Genomic DNA, 21,607 nt, shown 5'->3' on the forward strand with positions numbered 1-21,607 from the left:
CTTTTTTCCCCTTTCAATTTCAGATACAGAGAGGGAGAGTGAGAGAGAGACACAGAGAAAGACAAGAGACACAGACACAGAGGGTGAGGGAGAGAGAGAAAGTAACCATACCACTCCACCATTCCTGAAGCACTCACTGCTGCAGGTGTTTCCATGTGGTGCTGGGGGCTCAAACCTGGGTGCTCACGCGTGAGAGAATGTGTGTTTTACCAGGTGAGCTATCTCCTGAGTTTCTATTTATTTATTTAGGTTTATTCATTCATTAACAAGAGAGAGAGAGGGAGTCGGGCGGTGGCGCAGTGGGTTAAGCGCATGTGGCGCAAAGCGCAGGGACCGGCGTAAGGATCCCGGTTCGAGCCCCCGGCTCCCCACCTGCAGGGGAGTCGCTTCACGGGCGGTGAAGCAGGTCTGCAGGTGTCTACCTTTCTCTCCCCCTCTCTGTCTTCCCCTCCTCTCTCCATTTCTCTCTGTCCTATCCAACAACAAAGCAACGTCAACAATGGCAATAATTACTGCAACGAGGCTGCAACAAAAAGGGGGAAAAATGGCCTCCAGGAGCAGTGGATTCATGGTGCAGGCACCGAGCCCAGCAATAACCCTGGAGGAAAAAAAAAAAAAAAAAAACGAGAGAGAGAGAGAGAGAACCATAGCATTGCTCTGGCATATGCAGTACCAGAGCTGGAACTCGGGACCGCACACATGCCAGTCCTGTGGTCTATTTTGGTGACACGTCCTTACCCTGGCTGCTGTCCCTTGATTCTTTGTTCCGTCACTCAAGTCTGTTTGTTGTCTGTCATGCTCCCCCTCCCTGGGAAGGAAGCTCTGTGAGAAAAGGAATCCCATCTATCTTGTTCACAGCTGGCACCCAGAACAGTGCACACAGGAGCACACAGCAAATATTTGTTGAATGAAAGGATAAGCATGAGGACGTCTGCCTCAGATCCACTGCTTTCTCCACATTCCAAACCGTCTGTGGTGCTTTGCTCAGGCCCCTGCTTCTTCCTCCACCCTCTTCCCCCAACGACAGGTTTGTTCTCATGAACAAGATGGATGACCTCAACCTGCACTACCGGTTTCTAAATTGGCGCCGGAGGATCCGGGAAATTCGGGAAGTCAGGGCTTTCCGATATCAGGAGAGGTTCAAGCATATTCTCGTAGATGGAGACACGCTGAGGTGAGTTCAGAGCAAGAAGCACTTGCACATTTTTCTTTTCTTTAAATTATTATTTTTTTAAAAATGTTATTTATTGGGGCTGGGTGGTGGCGCACCTGCTTGAGCATACATATTACAATGCGCAAAGATCCAGGTTCAAGCCCTCGGTCCCCACCTGCGGGAGGAAAGCTTTGCGAGTGGTGTAGTGCTGCAGGCGTCTCTCTGTCTCTCTCCCTCTCTATCACCCCTCTTGATTTCTGGCTGTCTCTATCCAATAAATAAAGATAATTTAAAAAAAGTGTTTAAAAAAAGTTATTTGTTTTCCCTTTTGTTCCCCTTGTTGTCTTTTTATTGTTGCTGTAATTGTTGTTGTTATTGATGTCATTATTGTTGGATAGGACAGAGAGAAATGGAGAGAGGAGGGGAAGACAGAGAGGGGGAGAGAAAGACAGACACCTGCAGACCTGCTTCACCGCCTGTGAAGAGACTTCCCTGCAGGTGGGGAGCCGGGGGCTTGAACCGGGATCCTTACCCGGTCCTTGCACTTTGCGCCACCTGTGCTTATCCCGCTGCGCTACTGCCCGACTCCCAATTAATTATTTGTTATTGGATAGAGACAGAGAAATTGAGAGGGGAGGGGGAAATGGAGAGAGTGGTCGGGGAGGTGGCACAGTGGATAAAGCATTGCACTCTCAAGCATGAGGTCCTGAGTTCAATCCCCAGCAGCACATATACCAGAGTGATGTCTGGTTCTTTCTCTCTCTCCTGTCTTTCTCATAAATAAATAAATAAATTAATTAATCTTTAAAAAAAAAAGAGAGGGAGAAAGACAGAGAGATACCTGCAGCACTGCATCACCACTCATCAAAATCTCCCCTTGCAGGTGGGGACCAGGAGCTTGAACCTGGGTCCTTGCATAGGGTGATATGTGCAATTAACCAGATGTGCCACCACCTGGCCCTGCACATCTTTCTTTTCACCAGAGCTCAGAGATTGGGTAGAGAGGACTTTTCAGAGGCAGAGACCTGTCTGCACTTCACTGGGAAGGGATGCTGGTGAAGAGCCCAGGGAGGGGCCTTTTTTCTCTCTCTTATGGTCAAACCTACATGGTTTCATTTATTTTATACATATACATATATGTATATATATGCATTATTTTTTATTGAGGGATTAATGTCTTACAGTTGACAGTAAATATAATAGTTTGTACATGCATAACATTTCCCAGTTTTCCACATAACAATACAACTCCTACTAGGTCCTCTGTCATCATGTTCCAGGACCTGAACCCTTCCCCTCACCCATCCCAGAGTCTTTTATTTTGCTGCAATACACCAACTCCAGTCCAAGTTCTTCTTAGTGTTTTCACTTCTGATCTTGTTTTTCAGCTTATGCCTGTGAGTGAGATCATCCCATATTCATCCTTCTGTTTCTGACTTATCTCACTTAACGTGATTTCTTCAAGCTCCATCCAAGATGGCCTGAAAATGTTGAAATCACCATTTTTAATAGCTGAGTAGTATTCCATTGTATGTACATACCACAACTTGCTCAGCCACTCATCTGTTGTTGGACACCTGGGTTGCTTTCAACCATTTCTTATATTTTTTCATTTGATAGAACAGAGAGAAATTGGGGGGGGGAGATCGAGAGTGAGAGAGAGAGACACACACACACACCAGTAGCATTGCTTCATCGATCGTGAAGCTTCCCCTCTGTGGGTGGGGGTTGGGGGCTTAAAGCTGGGTCCTTGTTCTTGGTACCATGTGTGCGTTTAACTGGATGCACCGCCATCAGGCAGCCCCGGCATGACTCTGGTTTCCAGTGGACTTTCTTAATTTCAGATAGAGACAGAGAGGGAAAGCGTGAGATTGAGACAGAGAGAACGTCACCCCACCATTTATGAAGCTCTTGTGGTGCCACCCAAGGGCTCCTTAGTGCCTTGGGCTCAAGCCCCATTCCCTGCCCTTGGGAGTGTGCGCTCTACCAGGTGAACTACCTCCTAAATCTGAAGAGACCCTTCTGAGTAGAACAGTGTGCATCGCTTTGCCCTGCACTCCCTCTGCGAAGCTGTCCTACCAGAGATGTGAGGCTGCTGGGGTTGTCAGAGCTGCCCAAGTACGTTGTCAGGGTTTGTGGAGTGTCTAGGTTTGTGTCTGGTGGTGTCTCTGGTTGGGTTTGGTAAAGACCAGCCCTGTCAAGGCTCTGTACTTCCTTTTTTGGGAAGGATAGGACTCCTCAGTGCACCCCTCCCACTACCTCCCAACTCTTTGGCTTGTCTATGTTTGTTTTCTGTTTCTTTACTGACTAGCACCCCACCCAAATTCTCTGGCAAAGTGGTCACTGAAGGGGAAGGGAGGGAAGGAAGGAAGTGGTCTAATTCAGCTAGAAGATAAAGTGAGGAGGGGGAGTTAAGTAACTCTCCAGTCTACAAAGGACGGTGGCACACAGAATGAAGCCCAGCCCGTCACCAAGTCCACTGAGGACAGAGCTGGAAGCTACAGCGTGAGAGGCTGAGGTTAGACAGGATGGCGAGACCCCCGCACTCCCACCCAACAATGGACAGCTAGCATGCTCTGCACACTTTGCCCTTGGAAAGAAAAAAGCCAGGGGCTGACTTAGGCCCGAAGCTGACTGGGAGCAATGAGAGGGAGTGTGACCTCAGATATCTGTGATAGTGTCTACAGGTGTCCTCCAGTGCTGGCCCCTGGAATGTGGGGCGAGGGCTGCCGAGACTCTCCCCCCAGCACCTCTTGGAGTACACTGTTAATGGAGCTCCCCCTCCCCCATTCCTCTTTCAGTTACCATGGAAACTCTGGTGAAGTTGGCTGCTATGTGGCTTCCCGACCTCTGACAAAGGACAGCAATTATTTTGAGGTGATCACAACAGTAGGAGGGTGGACGGGGAGTGAGATCATCAGGCTCCAAGAAGCGCTCTTGCTACATCGATGGCCTGGCCCTTTTAGTTTTTCAAATTAAATAAATAAATAAATAAATAAATCCAGACTTAACTGTGGGCTGGGGGAAAGGCACAGGATAGATAGCATGATGTCTACTCTGAAAGATAGGGGCCCTGAAATCCTGTCACTTCGTCCCCTCTGCTCTTCTGCCCCTAACAGGGAGACTTTGATCCAAATCTAGCATTTATTCTACCATTACTTGACCTATTATCTATAATTTGGAAATTGTAAGGGCCAGGCAGTGGCGCATCCAGTTAATAACACTTATCATGTACAAGGACCAAGGTTTGAGCCCCTGATCCCCACCTGCAGGGGGGATGCTTCATGAGCAGTGAAGTAGGTCTGCAGGTATCTTTCTCTCTCCCTCTCTGTGTCCTCTTTCAATTTCTGTCTGATCAAGTATAATGGAAAGGAAAATGGGCACTAGGAGCAGTGTATTTGTAGTGCCAAGCCCTAGTGATAACCCTGGTGGAAAAAAAAAAAAAAAGGAAGGGAGGGAGGAATGAATTGTTTCCTAAGTAACTGGTAAAGTAGGCCCCTAGCCTCCTTGAATCCCTCTGCCCTGCCTTTTTGTGCTTGGGATTGAACCCAGACCTCAGCACTGAAGCATATCCTTGATCGTGATTCTTACGTCTTTTGTCTCTTTGAGCTCAGCCCTCCCTTCTGCCTCAACCCCCCAGCAGTTTATCCCTTCTCCTGCCTGGCTGACTGAGCCTGCTCTCCACCCTCCAGGTGTCAATTGTGGACAGTGGGGTGCGGGGCACCATTGCGGTGGGGCTGGTTCCTCAGTACTACAGCCTGGATCACCAGCCTGGCTGGTTGCCGGACTCTGTCGCCTACCATGCTGATGATGGCAAGTGAGTTGCCCCCTGGCCCCCTGGAACCTCACCCCTTACCTGTGATTTGGTGGCCTCAGCTCTAAGCACGTTCTTGGGGGTAGCTTTTGCCATTTCCTCACCTCTCTTGGGTGATCTCACCAGTTTTGACTCTGGCAGAGCTGGACATCCGGCTGGCTCTCATTCATGCTGGGATCTAGTAGATGCCACGGCAGAGGGACTGGGTACACCGGGGAAAGGTTGGCAAGCCAGGTTCAGGTCCTGTATCTATTTTCCTTCATCTGCAGGCTGTACAATGGCCGTGCCAAGGGCCGCCAGTTCGGGTCCAAGTGCAACTCCGGGGACCGGATTGGTTGTGGCATTGAGCCCGTGTCCTTTGATGTGCAGACTGCCCAGATCTTCTTCACCAAAAATGGGAAGCGGGTGAGTGGGAGATCCCAGGTGGAGTTTAATGGTTTGAAACTGTCCCAGGATAGCTGGGAACAATAGGCCAGAGTCTGCAGGCTGGGGCTGTCCTAGGGGCACACAGCCTGTCTTCATTGCGTTCAGGTGAGACTCTGACTCTCAGATTTTCCTGTGTGTAGAAGATAGGCCCACTCCAGGGGTGTCTGGGGCATGTTGATGTGGAGGACAGAAATGTGGGGGTCAGAATTGGGTGATTTCAGGGGAGGTTTTCAACAGAAAAAAGAGAGGAAGATTATGATTTGACAATATAAGGTAAAGATCCTCTGAGTTTTGATTTGAATGGGTTTTTGTTTGTTTGTTTTTAATATTTAAGTAACTACTTTTGAATAGAGACTGAAAAATTGAGAGGGAAGAGGGAGCAAGAGAGGGAAAGAGAGAGTGGCCTGGGGCTGGCCCACTGGATAAGGTGCTAAACTCTAAGGCATGAGGTCCTGAGTTTAATCCCCGGCAGCATATGTGCCAGAGTGATACCTGGTTCCTTCTCTCTCCTCCTATCCCTTTCATTAATTAATAAATAAAAATATTTTTAAAAAGAGGGAGAGAGATACTTGCAACACTACTTCACCACTTGCAGAACTTCCCCCTTGCAGGTGACTAGGGCTTTGAAACTGTCCTTGTACGTTGTGACCCACCCAGCCCCTTAACAATCACTTTAAAGCCGTCTCACTGTCGGGCCCTGGGTTTACAAACATGTTGCCGCTTTGGGGATGGGGAGTGATTGGTGAGTAATTGTATCTCTGCTCCTCTTAAGTCTTCTGTTTATTCTTGGTGTCTAGTCCTAACTAATTTTCTGATTTTCTGGACTATGCTGGTAGTCAGATCTCCCTCCCTGACCTGTCCTCTCCATGTCTCACTTGACTAAACCTAGTAGATTTAGTTCCTCCCTAAAAATTAGTATGCATATGTGTGTGACATGTATTATGTATAAATATGTATTTATACACACATACATATGTATTCACACATACATACATACATGTATATATATATATATATTTTTTTTTTTCTCTTCCTCCCCCACCACCAGAAAACTGGTCCACTCTGGCTTATGTTGGTACCAGGAATTGAACTTGGTACCTTGGAGCCTAAGGCATAACAGTCTTCTGCATAACCATTATGCTCTCTTTTAAAATCTTTTTTTGCTATTTATTTTTCCCTTTTGTTGCCCTTGTTTTTTATTATTGTTGTAGTTATTGTTGTTGTTGTTGATGTCATTGTTGTTGGATAGGACAGAGAGAAATGGAGAGAGGAGGGGAAGACAGAGAGAGGGAGGGAAAGATAGACACCTGCAGACCTGCTTCACCACCTATGAAGTGACTCCCCTGCAGGTGGGGAGCCGGGTGCTCGAACTGGGATCCTTACGTGGGTCCTTGCATGTGCCACGTGCACTTAACTTGCTGTGCTACCGCCTGGCTCCCTCTTTTTTTAATTGCCTCCAGGGTTGTTACTGGACCTCAGTGCTGGCACTATGGATCCAATGCTCTTGGCAGCCGTTTTTTTTTTTTTTATTATTATTTATTTAATTGGAGAGGGCAGAGAAATTGAGAGGCGAGGGGAGATAGAAGGAGGGAAAGATAGACAGCTGTGCAGACTTGCTTCACCACTAGTGAAGTGTCTCCCCTGCAAGTGGGGAGCTTGGTAATATGTGTGCATAACTAGATGTGCCACTGGCCAGCCCCCAGTATGCTATTTCTTTGGCTTGACTTGAATGCTTCTGAGGACTTGTTCTTTCTGTGTTACGCTTTTCTTGTTTCACTTTTCCTCTAGTGGTGGTGAAGAGATGGAATGAAAGTAAATTGAAGGGAGTCAGGTTGTAGCGCGGCGGGTTAAGTGCAGGTGGCGCAAAGCACAAGGACTGGTATAAGGATCCTGGTTGGAGCCCCTGGCTCTCCACCTGCAGGGGAGTCACTTCATAAGCGGTGAAGCAGGTCTGCAGGTGTCTATCTTTCTCTCCCCCTCTCTGTCTTCCCCTCCTCTCTCCATTTCTCTCTGTGCTATCCAACAATAATGACATCAATAATAACTACAACAATAAAACAACAAAGGCAACAAAAGGGAATAAATAAAATAAATATTAAAAGAATATTTAAAAACAAAAAGAAAGTAGATTGAAGAGAGTGATGCTGTCTCTCTCTTTCTCTCCTCTGCCAGCTTCATCTCTTACCCCAGGGAAACTGGCAGTTCTGCTCCCATAACATCTGCACTTGAGCACTGGTTCTGCTCCTGGCCCAAACGTGGCAGCAAGTCCAGAGGCTTGTGTTGACCTTCTAGTGCCGTGGATACCTTGCCTGGCCAAGGGGACTTAGCAACTTTATTATCCCTTTTTTTTTTTTTAACTTCTCTATCCTTTTTATCTGTCAGTGTGTGTCACACCTGCTTGTCACATCAATTCAGAAAGACCCTTGTGAGAATCAGGTAAGCCTTGGAAAAGTGAGCCTGGCATTCACTTCCCCCTCCTTCTGCTGCAGGTGGGCTCCACCATCATGCCCATGTCCCCAGATGGGCTCTTCCCAGCTGTGGGCATGCACTCCCTGGGCGAGGAGGTGCGGCTGCACCTCAATGCTGAGCTGGGCCGTGAGGACGACAGCGTCATGATGGTGGACAGCTACGAGGACGAGTGGGGCCGCCTGCATGATGTCAGGGTCTGTGGAACTGTGAGTGAGGGGCAGTGGGGCAGGAGGGCTGACAGAACCGCTGTGGGCAGCACAGCCGTCTGCTTAGAGTGGGATGAGGGAAAGGGGAGTTTTTACAGCATAGCCTGGGCCTCGACATGACATGACTCTGAGTCCAGATCCCTGTTCTCAGTGCTGTTTCTCTTACTTCTCCCTTCATTGTAGAACCTGGGCTAGTTGCTTTTACCCTCAGAACAAGCAGGAATTCTCTTTCACCTTCTTTGGTTCCTTTGGCATGTGAGGCTCTCTGCTGCTTTACACACCTGCTGTTGAGGGCCAGGCACCGTTCAGCTCTGGTTCATGGCGGTGCAGGGGATTGAACCTGAGACTTTGGAGCCTCAGGCACAAGAGTCTGTTTGCATAACAGTTATGCTGTTTACCCCTGTCCTAAGCTTGCTTTGTAAATATAATTTAAAAAAATCTTTTAGGAAAGGAAAGGAAAGGAAGGGAAAGGAAAGGGTTGGGAAAATAGTTCACTTGCATAGTGTGCTCCTTTGCCATGTGTTCCACCCAGGTTAGAGCCCATCCCCATTAAAGGAAGGTTTGGTGCTATAAAAAAAAAAAAAAAAAAAAAAATCTTTTATCTTCATTTGTTTATTGGGTAGAGACAGCCAGAAATTGAGAAAGAAAGGGGAGATAGACAGGGAGAGAGACAGAGAGACACCTGCAGCCCTGCTTTACCACTTGTGAAGCTTTTCCCCTACAGGTGGGGACCAGGGGGCTTGAACCAGGGTCCTGTGCACTGTAACATGTGCACTCAACCAGGTGCACCACCCACCACCCAGCCCCTTAAATAGAATTGAAATAATTTTTAATTAATGATTTGATAGGACAGAGAAACGGGGGAGGGAGGAGGTAGAAAGGGTGGGAAAGAGAGGGACAGCTACAGCACTGCATCGCCACTTATAAAGTGTCCCCCTTCAGTTGGGGCTAGGGGTTGGAACCCTAGTTTCCTTGCACATTTTAATATGTGTGCTTAACTAAGTGAAACACCACCAAGCCCTCATGCTTCCTTTTTATAATGAATCTTTTTTTTTTTTTTTTTTAAGATTTATTACGAGAGGGTGGGGGTTTCATATGATCAGAGAGGAAAAAGGAAAAGTCAAACCAAAGTACCACTCTGGTACATGTGATGCTGTGAGTGAAACCAGGAGCCTCAGGTATGAGAGTCTGATGCTCTGCCAGTCCCCAAACTTGCTTTTTGTTTTTATTTATTTTTTATTGTATAGACAGTGATTGACAGGGGAAAGGGAGCTAGCTAGACAGGCAGAGAGAGAGAGAGACAGACAGACAGACAGAGAGACCTGTAGCACCCACCACTTCACCGCTTGTGAAGTTTCCCTCCTGCAGGTGGGGACTGGGGACTTGAACCCAGGTCCCTTCCACATTGTAACAGGTGCGCTCAACCAGGTGTGCCACCACCCGGTCCCCTAAGCTTGCTTTTTATACATCTTCTCATACCTGCTTTAGTCCCTTTCTAAATGGTGAGCTTTCTTGAGAAGTATGTGGACCTTGAGAGAGGGAGCATTTCCCTATCTACCCTCTGTGACTCACGTAGGTTGGGGGACTGAGTGGCTGCTGAGTCAGGGGTCTGGTCCTGACCTCCCAGGCCTCCCACTTAGAATTGTCCCAGTGCTGCCCTCCTGCTCTGAGTTCAACCTTTTTCTCCACCCTCTGGCCTTCTCACCCCAACCCAGGCTGTTTTCAACTCCTCCTTAGATAACAAAACCAGAGCAGTGTGTGGAGGGGGGGATTATAAGTTTGGCTTCCCCTCCTGGACCTGAAGGTGTGGCACACACAGGGGAGTGGCAGAAGGTGAGCCCTCCTGCCATCTCTGCTGCTGCCCCTACTCCTGGTTCTGGGGACTCAGGCCCACAGTGGCTGTGCACTGAGAGGCCTCAGACACCCACTCCTTGACTCTCTGTCCTTTATTTTTCCTTTCCACCACCCTTTTGACAACATCTCCAGAGTTGAACTTGGGGCTGAGCCCGGGCGATGTTCCAGCTCTTCTCCTTGACCTCTTGTCAAGAGTTTTTTTCCTGGCATCCTTTCCCTGCCTGGACCTGTCCCCACTCTGCTCCTGGCTCCTCCCAGATAATCTCTTCTAACTGATGCGGAATCCTGCAGACATTTATAAATAGCCTTCCTTCCCCTCCCCTGCCATCCCCATGCCTCAGGCCACTCCTCGGACATTGTTGTTTTATTGTTGTAGTTATTATTGTTGTTGTCGTTGTTGGATAGGTAGAGAGAAATGGAGAGAGGAGGGGAAGACAGAGAGGAGGAGAGAAAGACAGACACCTGCATACCTGCTTCACCACCTGTGAAGCGACTCCCCTGCAGGTGGGGAGCCGGGGTTCGAACCAGGATCCTTATGTCGGTCCTTGTGCTTTGCGCCACCTGCGCTTAACCCGCTGCGCTACAGCCCGACTCCCTCCTCTGACATTTTTTAAAATTCTTTTCTTAGACATTAGCCTTTGAGTTTGGCTTTTCTCTCAGACCTTTACCCCAATTTGGGACAGCTGCGCACTTGTTCCTCTGGGTGGGGTGTGAGCCTCTTGAAAGACTCGCGCCACTCTCCTAGTCTTGCCGACCACCCCATCTTTAGGGTGAGAGTACTTACCCACGTCCTTCAGTCCACACAGGCCCTCACCTCCACTTGTCTCTTGGCTTCCTCCCGCTCCCCCTAATCCTCGTGTCCCGGCTCAGCTGGCCCAAGGGTCCCATTTACAGTGCTGTGGGACTGATGTGCTCCTAAGACCCCCACAGAGTCTTGTTTCAACCTGGAGGAGGCTGGGAGAAGCCCATGGGCCATGCCTGAACCTCCGATTTCTTATGATGTCCGGCACAGCTGGCTCTGTCCTTCCTGTTACTCCTCACACCTCCTCTGTGGGGAGCACTGCCCCAAGTCTCTCTCTCCTTCCCGGGGTGCTACTCCTTTGTTGTTGTTGTGGGCTTCACACTTGGTCAGCTTCTTTCCAGTGGACAGGAGACACCATAGCACTAAAGCTTCCTCCAGTGTCATCATTCTCCTATGTGGTGTATTTGTTAAAATAAATAAATAAGAGAGAGAGAAGGGAGACAGAGAGTGAGCGAGAACTTGAACCTGGGCCTTGCGTGGCCCTGCTCACATAGCCCCAGGAGAGCTACCTTGCCACTCAGAGTGGCATTCTTTTTTTTATTTCTTTATTGGGGAATTAATGTTTTACATTCAACAGTAAATACAATAGTTTGTACATGCATAACATTCCCCAGTTTCCCATATAACAATACAACCCCCACTAGGTCCTCTATCATCCTTCATGGACCTGTATTCTCCTCACCCACCCACCCCATAGTCTTTTACTTTGGTGCAATATGCCAATTCCTGTTGTATGCTTTACATTGGTTTGGTTTAGCTCTCCCCCCCCCCCGCCAGAAAAATTGGTGCCATTTGTTGTTAAAGTTTCGGAGCTCCAGCAGGCTGGGCTAGCGTTGCGGTGGTAGACAGAGACAGAGACTTGGGGACAGAGACAGAGACACGGCTGGGCTGAGAAGCTGTATATCTTTATTCACGAGCGGGCAAACATGTGCTCTCCTGTCTTTCTCCTCTGGCGGCAGAGAGAGACCCTTAAACTAACCACCACACAGAACTCTCCTGCATCCTTCTCCTCCCACGGAGGTACCAAGAACTCTGGAACTCTCTAGGGGTTCCTTTGGGGCGGGGACAAGTGGGCCGCGAAACTAGCAGGGGCCAAACCAATTTTTCTAGTGGGGGGAGAGCTAGACTAGACCAATGTAAAGCATACAACAAATTCCATTTCAGGTTCTGCTTGTGTTTTCTTTTCTGATCTTGTTTTTCAACTTCTGCCTGAGAGTGAGCTCATCCCATACTCGTCCTTCTGTTTCTGACTTATTTCACTTAACATGAATTTTTCAAGTCCATCCAAGATTGGCTGAAAACGGTGAAGTCACCATTTTTTACAGCTGAGTAGTATTCCATTGTGTATATAGACCACAACTTGCTCAGCCACTCATCTGTTGTTGGACACCTGGGTGGCTTCCAGGTTTTGGCTATTACAAATTGTGCTGCCAAGAACATATGTGTACACAGATCTTTTTGGATGGGTGTGTTGGGTTCCTTAGGATATATCCCCAGGAGAGGAATTGCAGGATCATAGGGTAGGTTCATTTCCTTCTTTTTTTTTTTAATAATTTATTTCTTTATTGGGGAATTAATGTTTTACATTCAACAGTAAATACAATAGTTTGTACATGCATAACATTCCCCAGATTCCCATTTAACAATACAACCCCCACTATGTCCTTCATCATCTTTCATGGACCTGTATTCTCCCCACCCACCCACCCACCCCAGAGTCTTTTACTTTGGTGTAATACTCCAATTTCACTTCAGGTTCGACTTGTGTTTTCTATTCTAATCTTGTTTTTCAACTTTGGGCTGAGAGTGGGATCATCCCATATTCATCCTTCTGTTTCTGACTTATTTCACTCAACATGATTTTTTCAAGGTCCATCCAAGATCGGCTGAAAACGGTGAAGTCACCATTTTTTACAGCTGAGTAGTATTCCATTGTGTATATATACCACAACTTGCTCAGCCACTCATCTGTTGTTGGACACCTGGGTGGCTTCCAGGTTTTGGCTATTACAAATTGTGCTGCCAAGAACATATGTGTACACAGATCTTTTTGGATGGATGTGTTGGGTTCCTTAGGATATATCCCCAGGAGAGGAATTGCAGGGTCATAGGGTAGGTTCATTTCTAACCTTCTGAGAGTTCTCCAGACTGTTCTCCACAGAGGTTGGACCAATTGATATTCCCACCAGTAGTGTAGGAGGGTTCCTTTGACCCCACACCCTCTCCAGCATTTGCTGCTGTTACCTTTTCTGATGTATGACATTCTCACAGGAGTGAAGTGGTATCTCATTGTTGTCTTGATTTGCATTTCTCTGACAATCAGAGACTTGGAGCATTTTTTCATGTGTTTCTCGGCCTTTTGGATCTCTTCTGTGGTGAATATTCTGTCCAAGTCCTCCCCCCATTTTTGGATGGGGTTATTTGTTGTCTTGTTGAGTTTGGCAAGCTCTTTATATATGTTGGTTATTAAACTCTTATCTGATGTATGGCATATAAAGATCTTCTCCCATTCTGTGAGGGGTCTCTTGGTTTGGTTTATTATTCTTTTAAATATTTATTTATTTTCCCTTTTGTTGCCCTTGTCGTTTTTTATTGTTGTAGTTATTATTGTTATTGATGTCATCGTTGTTGGATAGGACAGAGAGAAATAGAGAGAGGAGGAAAGAACAGAGGGGAAGAGAAAGACAGACACCTGCAGACCTGTTTCACCACCTGTGAAGCGACTCCCCTGCAGGTGGGGAGCCGGGGGCTCGAACCAGGATCCTTACGCCGGTCCTTGCGCTTTGTGTCACTTGTACTTAACCCGCTGTGCTACTACCCGACTCCCGAGAGTGGCATTATTATTATTTTTTAAATATTTATTTATTCCCTTTTGTGTCCTTGTTGTAGTTATTATTATTATTGTAGTTATTATTATTGTTGTAGATGTCATTGTTGTTGGATAGGGCAGAGAGAAATGGAGAGAGGAGGGGAAGACAGAGAGGGGGAGAGAGACACCTGCAGACGCCTGTGAAGCGACCCCTCTGCAGGTGGGGAGCTGGGGGCTTGAACCGGGATCCTTACGCCGGTCCTTTGCGCCACCTACGCTTAATTTGCTGCGCTACCACCCAACTCCCTCGAGAGTGGTATTTTTTTTTTTAAAGAATTTACTTATTTATTAATGAGAAAGATTGGAGGAGAGAGAAAGAACCAGACATCACTCTGGTACATGTGCTGCCGGGGATTGAACTTGGGACCTCATGCTTGAGAATCCAGTGCTTTATCCACTGTGCCACCTCCTGGACCACAGAGAGTGGTATTCTTAATGAAGCACCCTTTTTTATTTATTTTAAATATGTTCATTTAGGGTTGGGGAGATAGCATAATGGTATACTAAGAGACTTTCCATTCTTTCTTTTATTATTATCTTTACTTACTTATTAGAGACATCCAGAAACAGAAGGAAGAGGGAGGTAGAGAGGGAAAGAAACAGACACCTGTAGCATTGCTTCACCACTTGTGAAGCTTTCTCCCGCAGGTGGGGACCAGGGGCTTGAACGCGAGTCCTTGTGCATCGTAACATATGTGCTCAATCAGGTGCACTACTAGTGGGAGTTGGGCGGTAGCTCAGTGGGTTAAGCGCACGTGGCGCAAAGCTCAAGGACTGGCAAAAGGATCCTAGTTCGAGCCCCCAGCTCCCCACTTGCAAGGGAGTTGCTTCACAGGTGGTGAAGCAGGTTTGCAGGTGTCTGTCTTTCTCTCCTCCTCTCTGTCTTCCCCTCCTCTCTCCATTTCTCTCTATCCTATACAACAACGACAACATCAATAACAATAATAACTACAACAATAAAACAAGGGCAACAAAAGGGAACAAATCAGGTATACTACTACCCGACCCCCTAGAATTCCATTTTTAAAAAATATTTATTTATTTATTTATTCCCTTTTGTTGCCCTTGTTTTATTATTGTTGTTTTTGGATAGGACAGAGAGAAATGGAGAGAGGAGGAGAGGACGGAGAGGGGGAGAGAAAGACAGACACCTGCAAACCTGCTTCACCGCTTGCGAAGCCACTCCCCTGAAGGTGGGGAGCCGAGGGCTAGAACGGGGATCCTTACGCCGGTCTTGTGCTTTGCGCCTAGACTTCCATTTTTTAAAAATTTACTTATAGGGGAGTCGGGCAGTAGTGCAGCAGGTTAAGCGTACATGGCGCAAAGCGCAAGGATCCTGGTTCGAGTCCCAGCTCACCACCTGCAGGTGGTGAAGCAGGTCTGCAGGTGTCTATCTTTCCCTCCCTCTGTCTTCCCCTCCTCTCTCCATTTCTCTCTGTCCTATTCAATGATGACAAAAACGATAGCTACAACAATAAAAACAACAAGGGCAACAAAAGGGAATAAATAAATATTAAAAAATTTACTTATAAAATAAAAAATAGAAAATAGGGAGTCAGGCGGTGGCGCAGTGGGTTAAGCGCACGTGGTGCAAAGCGCAGGGACTGGCGTAAGGATCCCGGTTTGAGCCCCCGGCTCCCCACCCGCAGGGGAGTCTCTTCACAGGCTGTGAAGCAGGTCTGCAGGTGTCTATCTTTCTCTTCCCCTCTCTGTCTTCCCTTCCTCTCTCCATTTCTCTCTGTCCTATCCAACAACGATGACATCAATAATAACTACAACAATAAAACAACAAGGACAACAAAAGGGAATAAATAAATATTAAAAAATAAAAAAAATAATTAAAAAAAAAGAAAATATCAGCAAAACCATAGGCTAAGAGGGGTACAATTCCACACAATTTCTACCACCAGAGTTCCGCATCCTACCCCTCTATTGGAAGTTTTCCTGTTCTTTATCCCTCTGGGACTATGGGCCCAAAGTCAATATGGGGTGCAGAAGGTCTGGCTTCTGTAATTGCTTCTTCTGCAGAGTGTGTGTGTGTGTGTGTGTGTGTGTGTGTGTGTGTGTGTGTGTGCTTCGCAAGTGGTGAAACAGGTCTGCAGGAGTCTATTTTTAAAAAAATATTTATTTATTTATTCATAAGAAAGACAGGTGGAGAGAGAGAAAGAACCAGACATCACTCTGGTACATGTGCTGCTGGGGATTGAACTCCAGACCTCATGGTTGACAAGTCAATGCTTTATCCATTGCGTCACCTCCCGGACCACTGTGTTTATCTTTCTCTCCCCCTCTCTGTCTTCCCCTCCTCTCTCAATTTCTCTCTGTCCTATCCAACAGCATCCACAACAACAATTAAAAAAGATGGCCACCAGGAGCAGTAGATTCGTTGTGCAGGCACCAAGCCCCAGCGATAACCCTGGAACTCCCCCCCCTCCCAAATTAGCTAAAAAGAAAAGAAAAATATATAAATATATGAGGCCAGGTGGTGGTGTACCTGGCTGAGTGGACATGTTACTGTGTGAAAGGACCTGGGTTCAAGCTCCCAGTCCTTGCCTGTGAGGGCGAAACTTCACTAGCTGTAAAGCAGGGCTGCAGGTGTCTCTGTTTCTTTCACTCTATCTCCCACTCCATCTCAATTTCTCTTTGTGTCTATCCGACAAGTAAATAAATACAGTAAGTACAAAAGAACATTTGAAAACAAGTAACCACCTAGACTCAGCACTATTTGGTTGTGTTTGTTTGACCTGACCTGACTCCTCCCTGAACGGGGAGTTCTTCCTCTGTTTCCTGCTACCTCAGTTTCCCTTTTGTTGCCCTTGTTGTTTAACGTTGTGGTTATTGATGTCGTTGTTGTTGGATAGGACAGAGAGAAATGGAGAGAGGAGGGGAAGACAGAGAGGGGGAGAGAAAGACAGACACCTGCAGACCTGCTTCACCGCTTGTGAAGCGACTCCCCTGCAGGTGGGGAGCTGGGGGCTTGAACTGGGATCTTTACACCGGTCCTTGTGCTTTGCGCCACAATCAGTTTCTTTTCTAAAGACTGCCCCTACCCAGAGCTCTGAGCATGTTTGCTCAGGGATGGGGGTGTTGCCTCTGGCCTTATCCCTGCCCTCAGGCCCTTCGTGGGGGGCTGCAGGGAAAGCTGGGGGATTACACTCATCTTGTCTTTGTTTGACAACTCCTTAGTGCTGGGGCAACAGTTGAGGTACAAAGAGAGGTGGATGAGGCCCAGCCCAGAAGCAGACTGTGTTGGGACCTGAGCTGGCCTGGTGGGAAGCATGTTCTTGCTTTGTGCTGCAGCAGCTTCCAGGCCCCCAGGATACTGAGCCCTCCCTGACTCCTGTCAAGAAGGATTAGGGTCTCTGCTGGCGAGAGTGGATGGGCAGGTCCCAACAGGGAGAAGAGGCTGAGAAGGCACCACTGGTGCCCGGGAGGGTGGGTGCCTCAGTCTGGCCTGTAGCCTCTGCTCTGGCCTCTAGTCACCAGCTTGGTCTCTCGAGGTTTTGTGGTTGTGCTCTTTGTGTGGAGGGGAGATGGGAGGCGGGGGCTGTGAGTCCCAAGGAAAGGGTTCCCCTGTCAGCACCAAATCCTGTGGGTTGGGTAGTACCAGAGGGCAGACCACTGGTCAATTGGGATGATCTGGAGGGTGGTCGTCTGTCCTGGGGAAAGACAGCCAGATTAGGGACCTAGGGCCAGTCTAGTAAGAGGTTAGGGCTGAAGTGGGAGATCCTTTTCCTCTTTGTGATTGGCTGTTCCAGCTGACTGTGGTTTTGAGACACTGCTCCTGTTTAGGGAACACTAATATGTCGGAGTGGCTGGTAAGCCCCCATTTTCTTATTTAAAGAAAGGCTGAGGGAGTCAGGTGGTAATGCAGCAGGTTAAGTGCACGTGGCACAAAATGCAAGGACCGGTGTAAGGATCCCAGTTCAAGCCCCTGGCTCCCCACCTGCAGGGGGGTCGCCTCACAGGAGGTGAAGCAGGTCTGCAGGTGTCTGTCTTTCTCTCCTCCTCTCTGTCTTCCCCTCCTCTCTCCATTTCTCTCTGTCCTATCCGACAACGACGACATAACTACAACAACAGTAAAAAAACAACAAAGGCAACAAAAGGGAATAAATAAGTAAATAATTAAACTAAAAAAAAAAGGCTGAAATGTGTGTTAGTTCCCAACTCCAAGCTCAGCTCTTGACACTCCTTTCTTGTCCTTGTTTCACCCATTTTTGGGGTTGTAGGTAGTCCTAACTCTCTTTCATTGATGGAGAAACGGGGACTTAAAGAAGTGAAAGTTGCTAATAGTTGCTAGGATTTGAACTCAGGTCTGTTTGATCCTCTTTCAAACTGAGATGAATCGAGGCATAGGGTGAGGGGTCCGCATTGAGATTCTAGCAACTCAGACTGTTGGGAGGGGGCTGTGCTAAAGTCCCACCCCCTCCTCGAGGGAGAGGAGGCATGTACTCACGTGAGACTTTGTCAGGGAGACCGTGCTCCCCTTACTCCCGCCTAAGTGCTCTGGAGAGGACTCGGGTGGCTTGGGAGGGTTTTGCCCAGGATCAGGGAGTCGGCGGTAGCCCAGCAGGTTAAGTGCATGTGGCGCGAAGAGCAAGGACCAGTGTAAGGACCCTGGTTCGAGCCCCCGGCTCCCCACCTGCAGGAGAGTCGCTTCACACACGGTGAAGCAGGTCTGCAGGTGTCTTTCTCTCCCTCTCTCTGTCTTCCCCTCCTTTCTCCATTTCTCTCTGTCCTATCTAAGAACAATGATATTAATAACAATGATAATAACTACAGCAACAATGAAAAACAACAAGGGCAACAAAAGGGAAAATAAATAAATAAATAAATATAAAAAATAAAAGAAGGGATCAGAGAGGACCTGGGTGATCTGGGCAAAGTCTACCCTGGTGAGTGGGTTCCCCTCTTGAAGGGATCTAGTCTCCCAGGCCAGCAGCAGCAGTCAGTCCCAACTGCTCTGCAGGGTGGGGAGTGGGCGTCATCCTCCTGACCGTTTGGTGTGGAGCGCGTGTCCTCCTCAGCCCACGTGGAACTACAGCAGTGGCCTCCTTCGGGCTGAGGCAGGGGCCATGCTGTGGCTGGGTGGGGTTTTTCCCAAGGATCAGGAACTGGACTTGGCTCTGGGGCTGGAGGACGCTGTTTTTCTAGGCTGCGGCCAGTGGATAGAGTGGGCCAAGGGCAGCTGTGGGGTCCCTCACCCCATTCTGCAGTGCTGGATGGAGGGGGGGCGCTGCTCACACTGGGAGTCTAAGCTAACTAATGTGGTCGGGCCACACCCCTCCCAGCCGGCAGGAGAGACGGAGATGGGTGGGCGTGGAACCCCAGGCTGGGAGAAGGCACTGGGAGCAGGATTCACACAGTGTGGGCCTTAGTCCCCAGCAAACAGAAGATGTCCGTTCTCTTCCCTCTTTTATTTTTCCGTGCCGCATGTGCGTGACTGTGCCATGCCACTGGTCATAGCAGACTTGGGTTTGTCTCTTTCAGTTAAAGGTGAGAGGCAAAGAGAGAGACAGATGCCGTGACACTGCTTCGCCACTTGTGAAGCTTCCCCCCCCTCTTTTTTTAAAATTATCTATTTTATTTTAATTTATTTCCCTTTTGTTGCCCTTGTTGCTATTATTGTTGTTGTTATTGCTGTCGTTGTTGGATAGGACAGAAAGAAATGGAGAGAGGAAGGGAGGAAGCTTCCCCTTTTGAGTGGTGCTCCCATGTGGTGTGGGGGGCTTGAACCGCCGCCCTCACACATAGTAAAATGTGTGCTCTACCAGGGGAGCCATCTTCCATCCACCCCCTAATTTAAAGACTTATTTTAGGCGATAGTGCAGCGGGTTAACCGCACATGGTGCAAAGCGCAAGGACCCCAATTTGAGCCCCCGCCTCCCCACCTGCAGGGGAGTCGCTTCATAAGAAGTGAAGCAGGTCTGCAGGTGTCTATCTTTCTCTCCCCCTCTCTGTCTTCCCCTCCTCTCTCCATTTCTCTGTCCTACCCAACAACGACATCAATAACAACAATAATAATAACTCCAACAATAAAACAACAAGGGCAATAAAAAGGAAACTGGCCTCCAGGAGCAGTGGATTTGTAGTGCAGGCACCGAGCCCAGCAATAACCCTGGAGGGAAAAAAAATAAAAAGGCTTATTTTATTTTGTTTCATACCAGAGAGAGGGAGAGGGAGAGAGATTCATTCCATGAGAGGCAGAGGAGCAGCAAGCCAGGCCACCACTCTGTAGTCCGGGAGGCGGTGCAGTGGTAGAGCACTGGACTCAAGCATGAAGTCCCAAGTTCAATCCCTGGCAGCCCATGTATCAGAGTGATGTCTGATTCTCTTTGTCCCTCCTGTTTTTCTCAGTAATTAATGAATACTGTTCAAAGGGCCAGGGAGACAGCTTCATGGTTGTATGAAAGACTTTCATGCCTGAGGCTCTAAGGTCCCAAATTTAATCCTTAGCATCGCCATAAACTAGACTGAGCATAGCTCTCATCTCTCTCTCTCTGTTACACACACACACACACACACACACACACACACACACACTCTCTCTCTCTCTCTTTCTCATTAGCATAAAGTAAAAATATAATAAAAGAAGAAGAAAGCAGGTTAAAGCAGACCACCACTCTGGCACATGAGGCACCAGGAATTGAAGTGGAAACACAGATGTGTGAGTTTGCTGCTCGACTTGCTGGGCTGCTCCCAGCTCCTCAGCAGGGCTTTGGGAACCAAAGGCTGAGAAGGACACCAGCCCCTCCTGCAGATTCTCTGAAGAGGGTGGTGTGTGGGCAGGACCCCCCCTTCACTGTCAGCACCCTTAGGCTTCCACAGGGTGCAGGCACACATTCCTTTCCTGTCCAGGCAGGGCCTGCCATGCTCATGGAGGTCCCCAGACAGGGCTTTCTTTGGGGCTGGAAGGCTGGGAGGGTGGGAGAAAGGCTGGAGGGGCATTTGGGCTCATTAAGAAGGGATTAAGGGAGCCCAGGTGATGCTGAGGGTGGGGAGAGAAGGGGCTAGGGCTGAGTCACAGCCTCCTGTTACCACAACAACCAGTAAATAAATCCTCCCAGGAAAATAAATAAAGTAAAAACTAATTGTAAAATTTTGGGAGTCGGGCTATAGCGTAGCGGGTTAAGCGCAGGTGGCACAAAGCACAAGGACTGGCATAAGGATCCCGGTTCGAACCCCGGCTCCCCACCTGCAGGGGAGTCGCTTCACAGGCGGTGAAGCAGGTCTGCAGGTGTCTATCTTTCTCTCCTCCTCTCTGTCTTCCCCTCCTCTCTCCATTTCTCTCTGTCCTATCCAACAAAGACAACAACAATAACTACAACAATAAAACAACAAGGGCAACAAAAGGGAATAAATAAATAAAATAAATATTTAAAAAAAAAAAAAGCCTCCCAGGGTGGGAGGGTGCCGCCCAGGCAGGACCCATGTGGGCCTGGAGCAGCCCGAGAGCCCATCCGTCAGCATCCCTTTGCTCACGGCCTAGCCCTTTTGTGGGGCAGTCACAGAAGAACCGACACACTAGGCCCAGCAGCAGTGCTGCCTGTCCCCTGCCCACTCCCGGGCTTCCTGCTCCCCTCAGCCACCCTGACTCCCACTATGCAAGGCACTGGCCACTCCAAGGTGACAGACCTCAAGGAATGATGTCATCCTGGGCAGAACTGGCTTCAGAGCTCCCCTCTCCGGCCCACCCCAAACATCTGGAGTTGGCACCAGCCTCTGCTTCCTCCCTGTCCCCATTAGGCCCCTGAAAGTGCTCGGGTTCCTTCTCCTTTCCTCTGCATTCAGGCCCTTTCCCACAGCAGGCTTACACAGGGGAGCAGTGACAGAGCCCAGGGACTCCTCGGGCGCCTGGGTGCTGTGCTGCTGTGAGCCCCCCCCCCCCCGCCCCCGCCCCCAAAGCCTTGACATCAGCTCATCAGCTGGCAGGTGGGACTCAGCCCTCTTGTCCATGCTGTCCCCTTGTCCGTGCTGTCCCCTTGTCTGTGCTGTCCCCTTGTCCGTGCTGTCC

General features: G+C 48.5%; 1 protein-coding gene across 4 annotated transcripts in view; it reads left to right on the plus strand.

The window, feature by feature from the left end:
* SPRYD3 (SPRY domain containing 3) overlaps positions 1-21,607 on the plus strand; it is a 37,294-nt gene that overhangs the window by 11,858 nt on the left and 3,829 nt on the right. For 3 of the 4 annotated variants that reach the window (XM_060195298.1, XM_007518197.3, XM_060195300.1), the window contains exons 2-6: positions 1,028-1,174; positions 3,955-4,030; positions 4,846-4,970; positions 5,237-5,372; positions 7,883-8,068. In XM_060195298.1, the coding sequence (XP_060051281.1) occupies positions 1,028-1,174; positions 3,955-4,030; positions 4,846-4,970; positions 5,237-5,372; positions 7,883-8,068 (670 nt within the window). Of the gene's footprint in view, positions 1-23; positions 214-1,027; positions 1,175-3,954; positions 4,031-4,845; positions 4,971-5,236; positions 5,373-7,882; positions 8,069-21,607 lie in introns of all 4 variants that reach the window. The other variant, XM_060195299.1, reaches the window with a different exon arrangement.

The sequence above is a fragment of the Erinaceus europaeus genome, chromosome 7 (assembly GCF_950295315.1).
Source record: "Erinaceus europaeus chromosome 7, mEriEur2.1, whole genome shotgun sequence".
NCBI lineage: Eukaryota > Metazoa > Chordata > Mammalia > Eulipotyphla > Erinaceidae > Erinaceus > Erinaceus europaeus.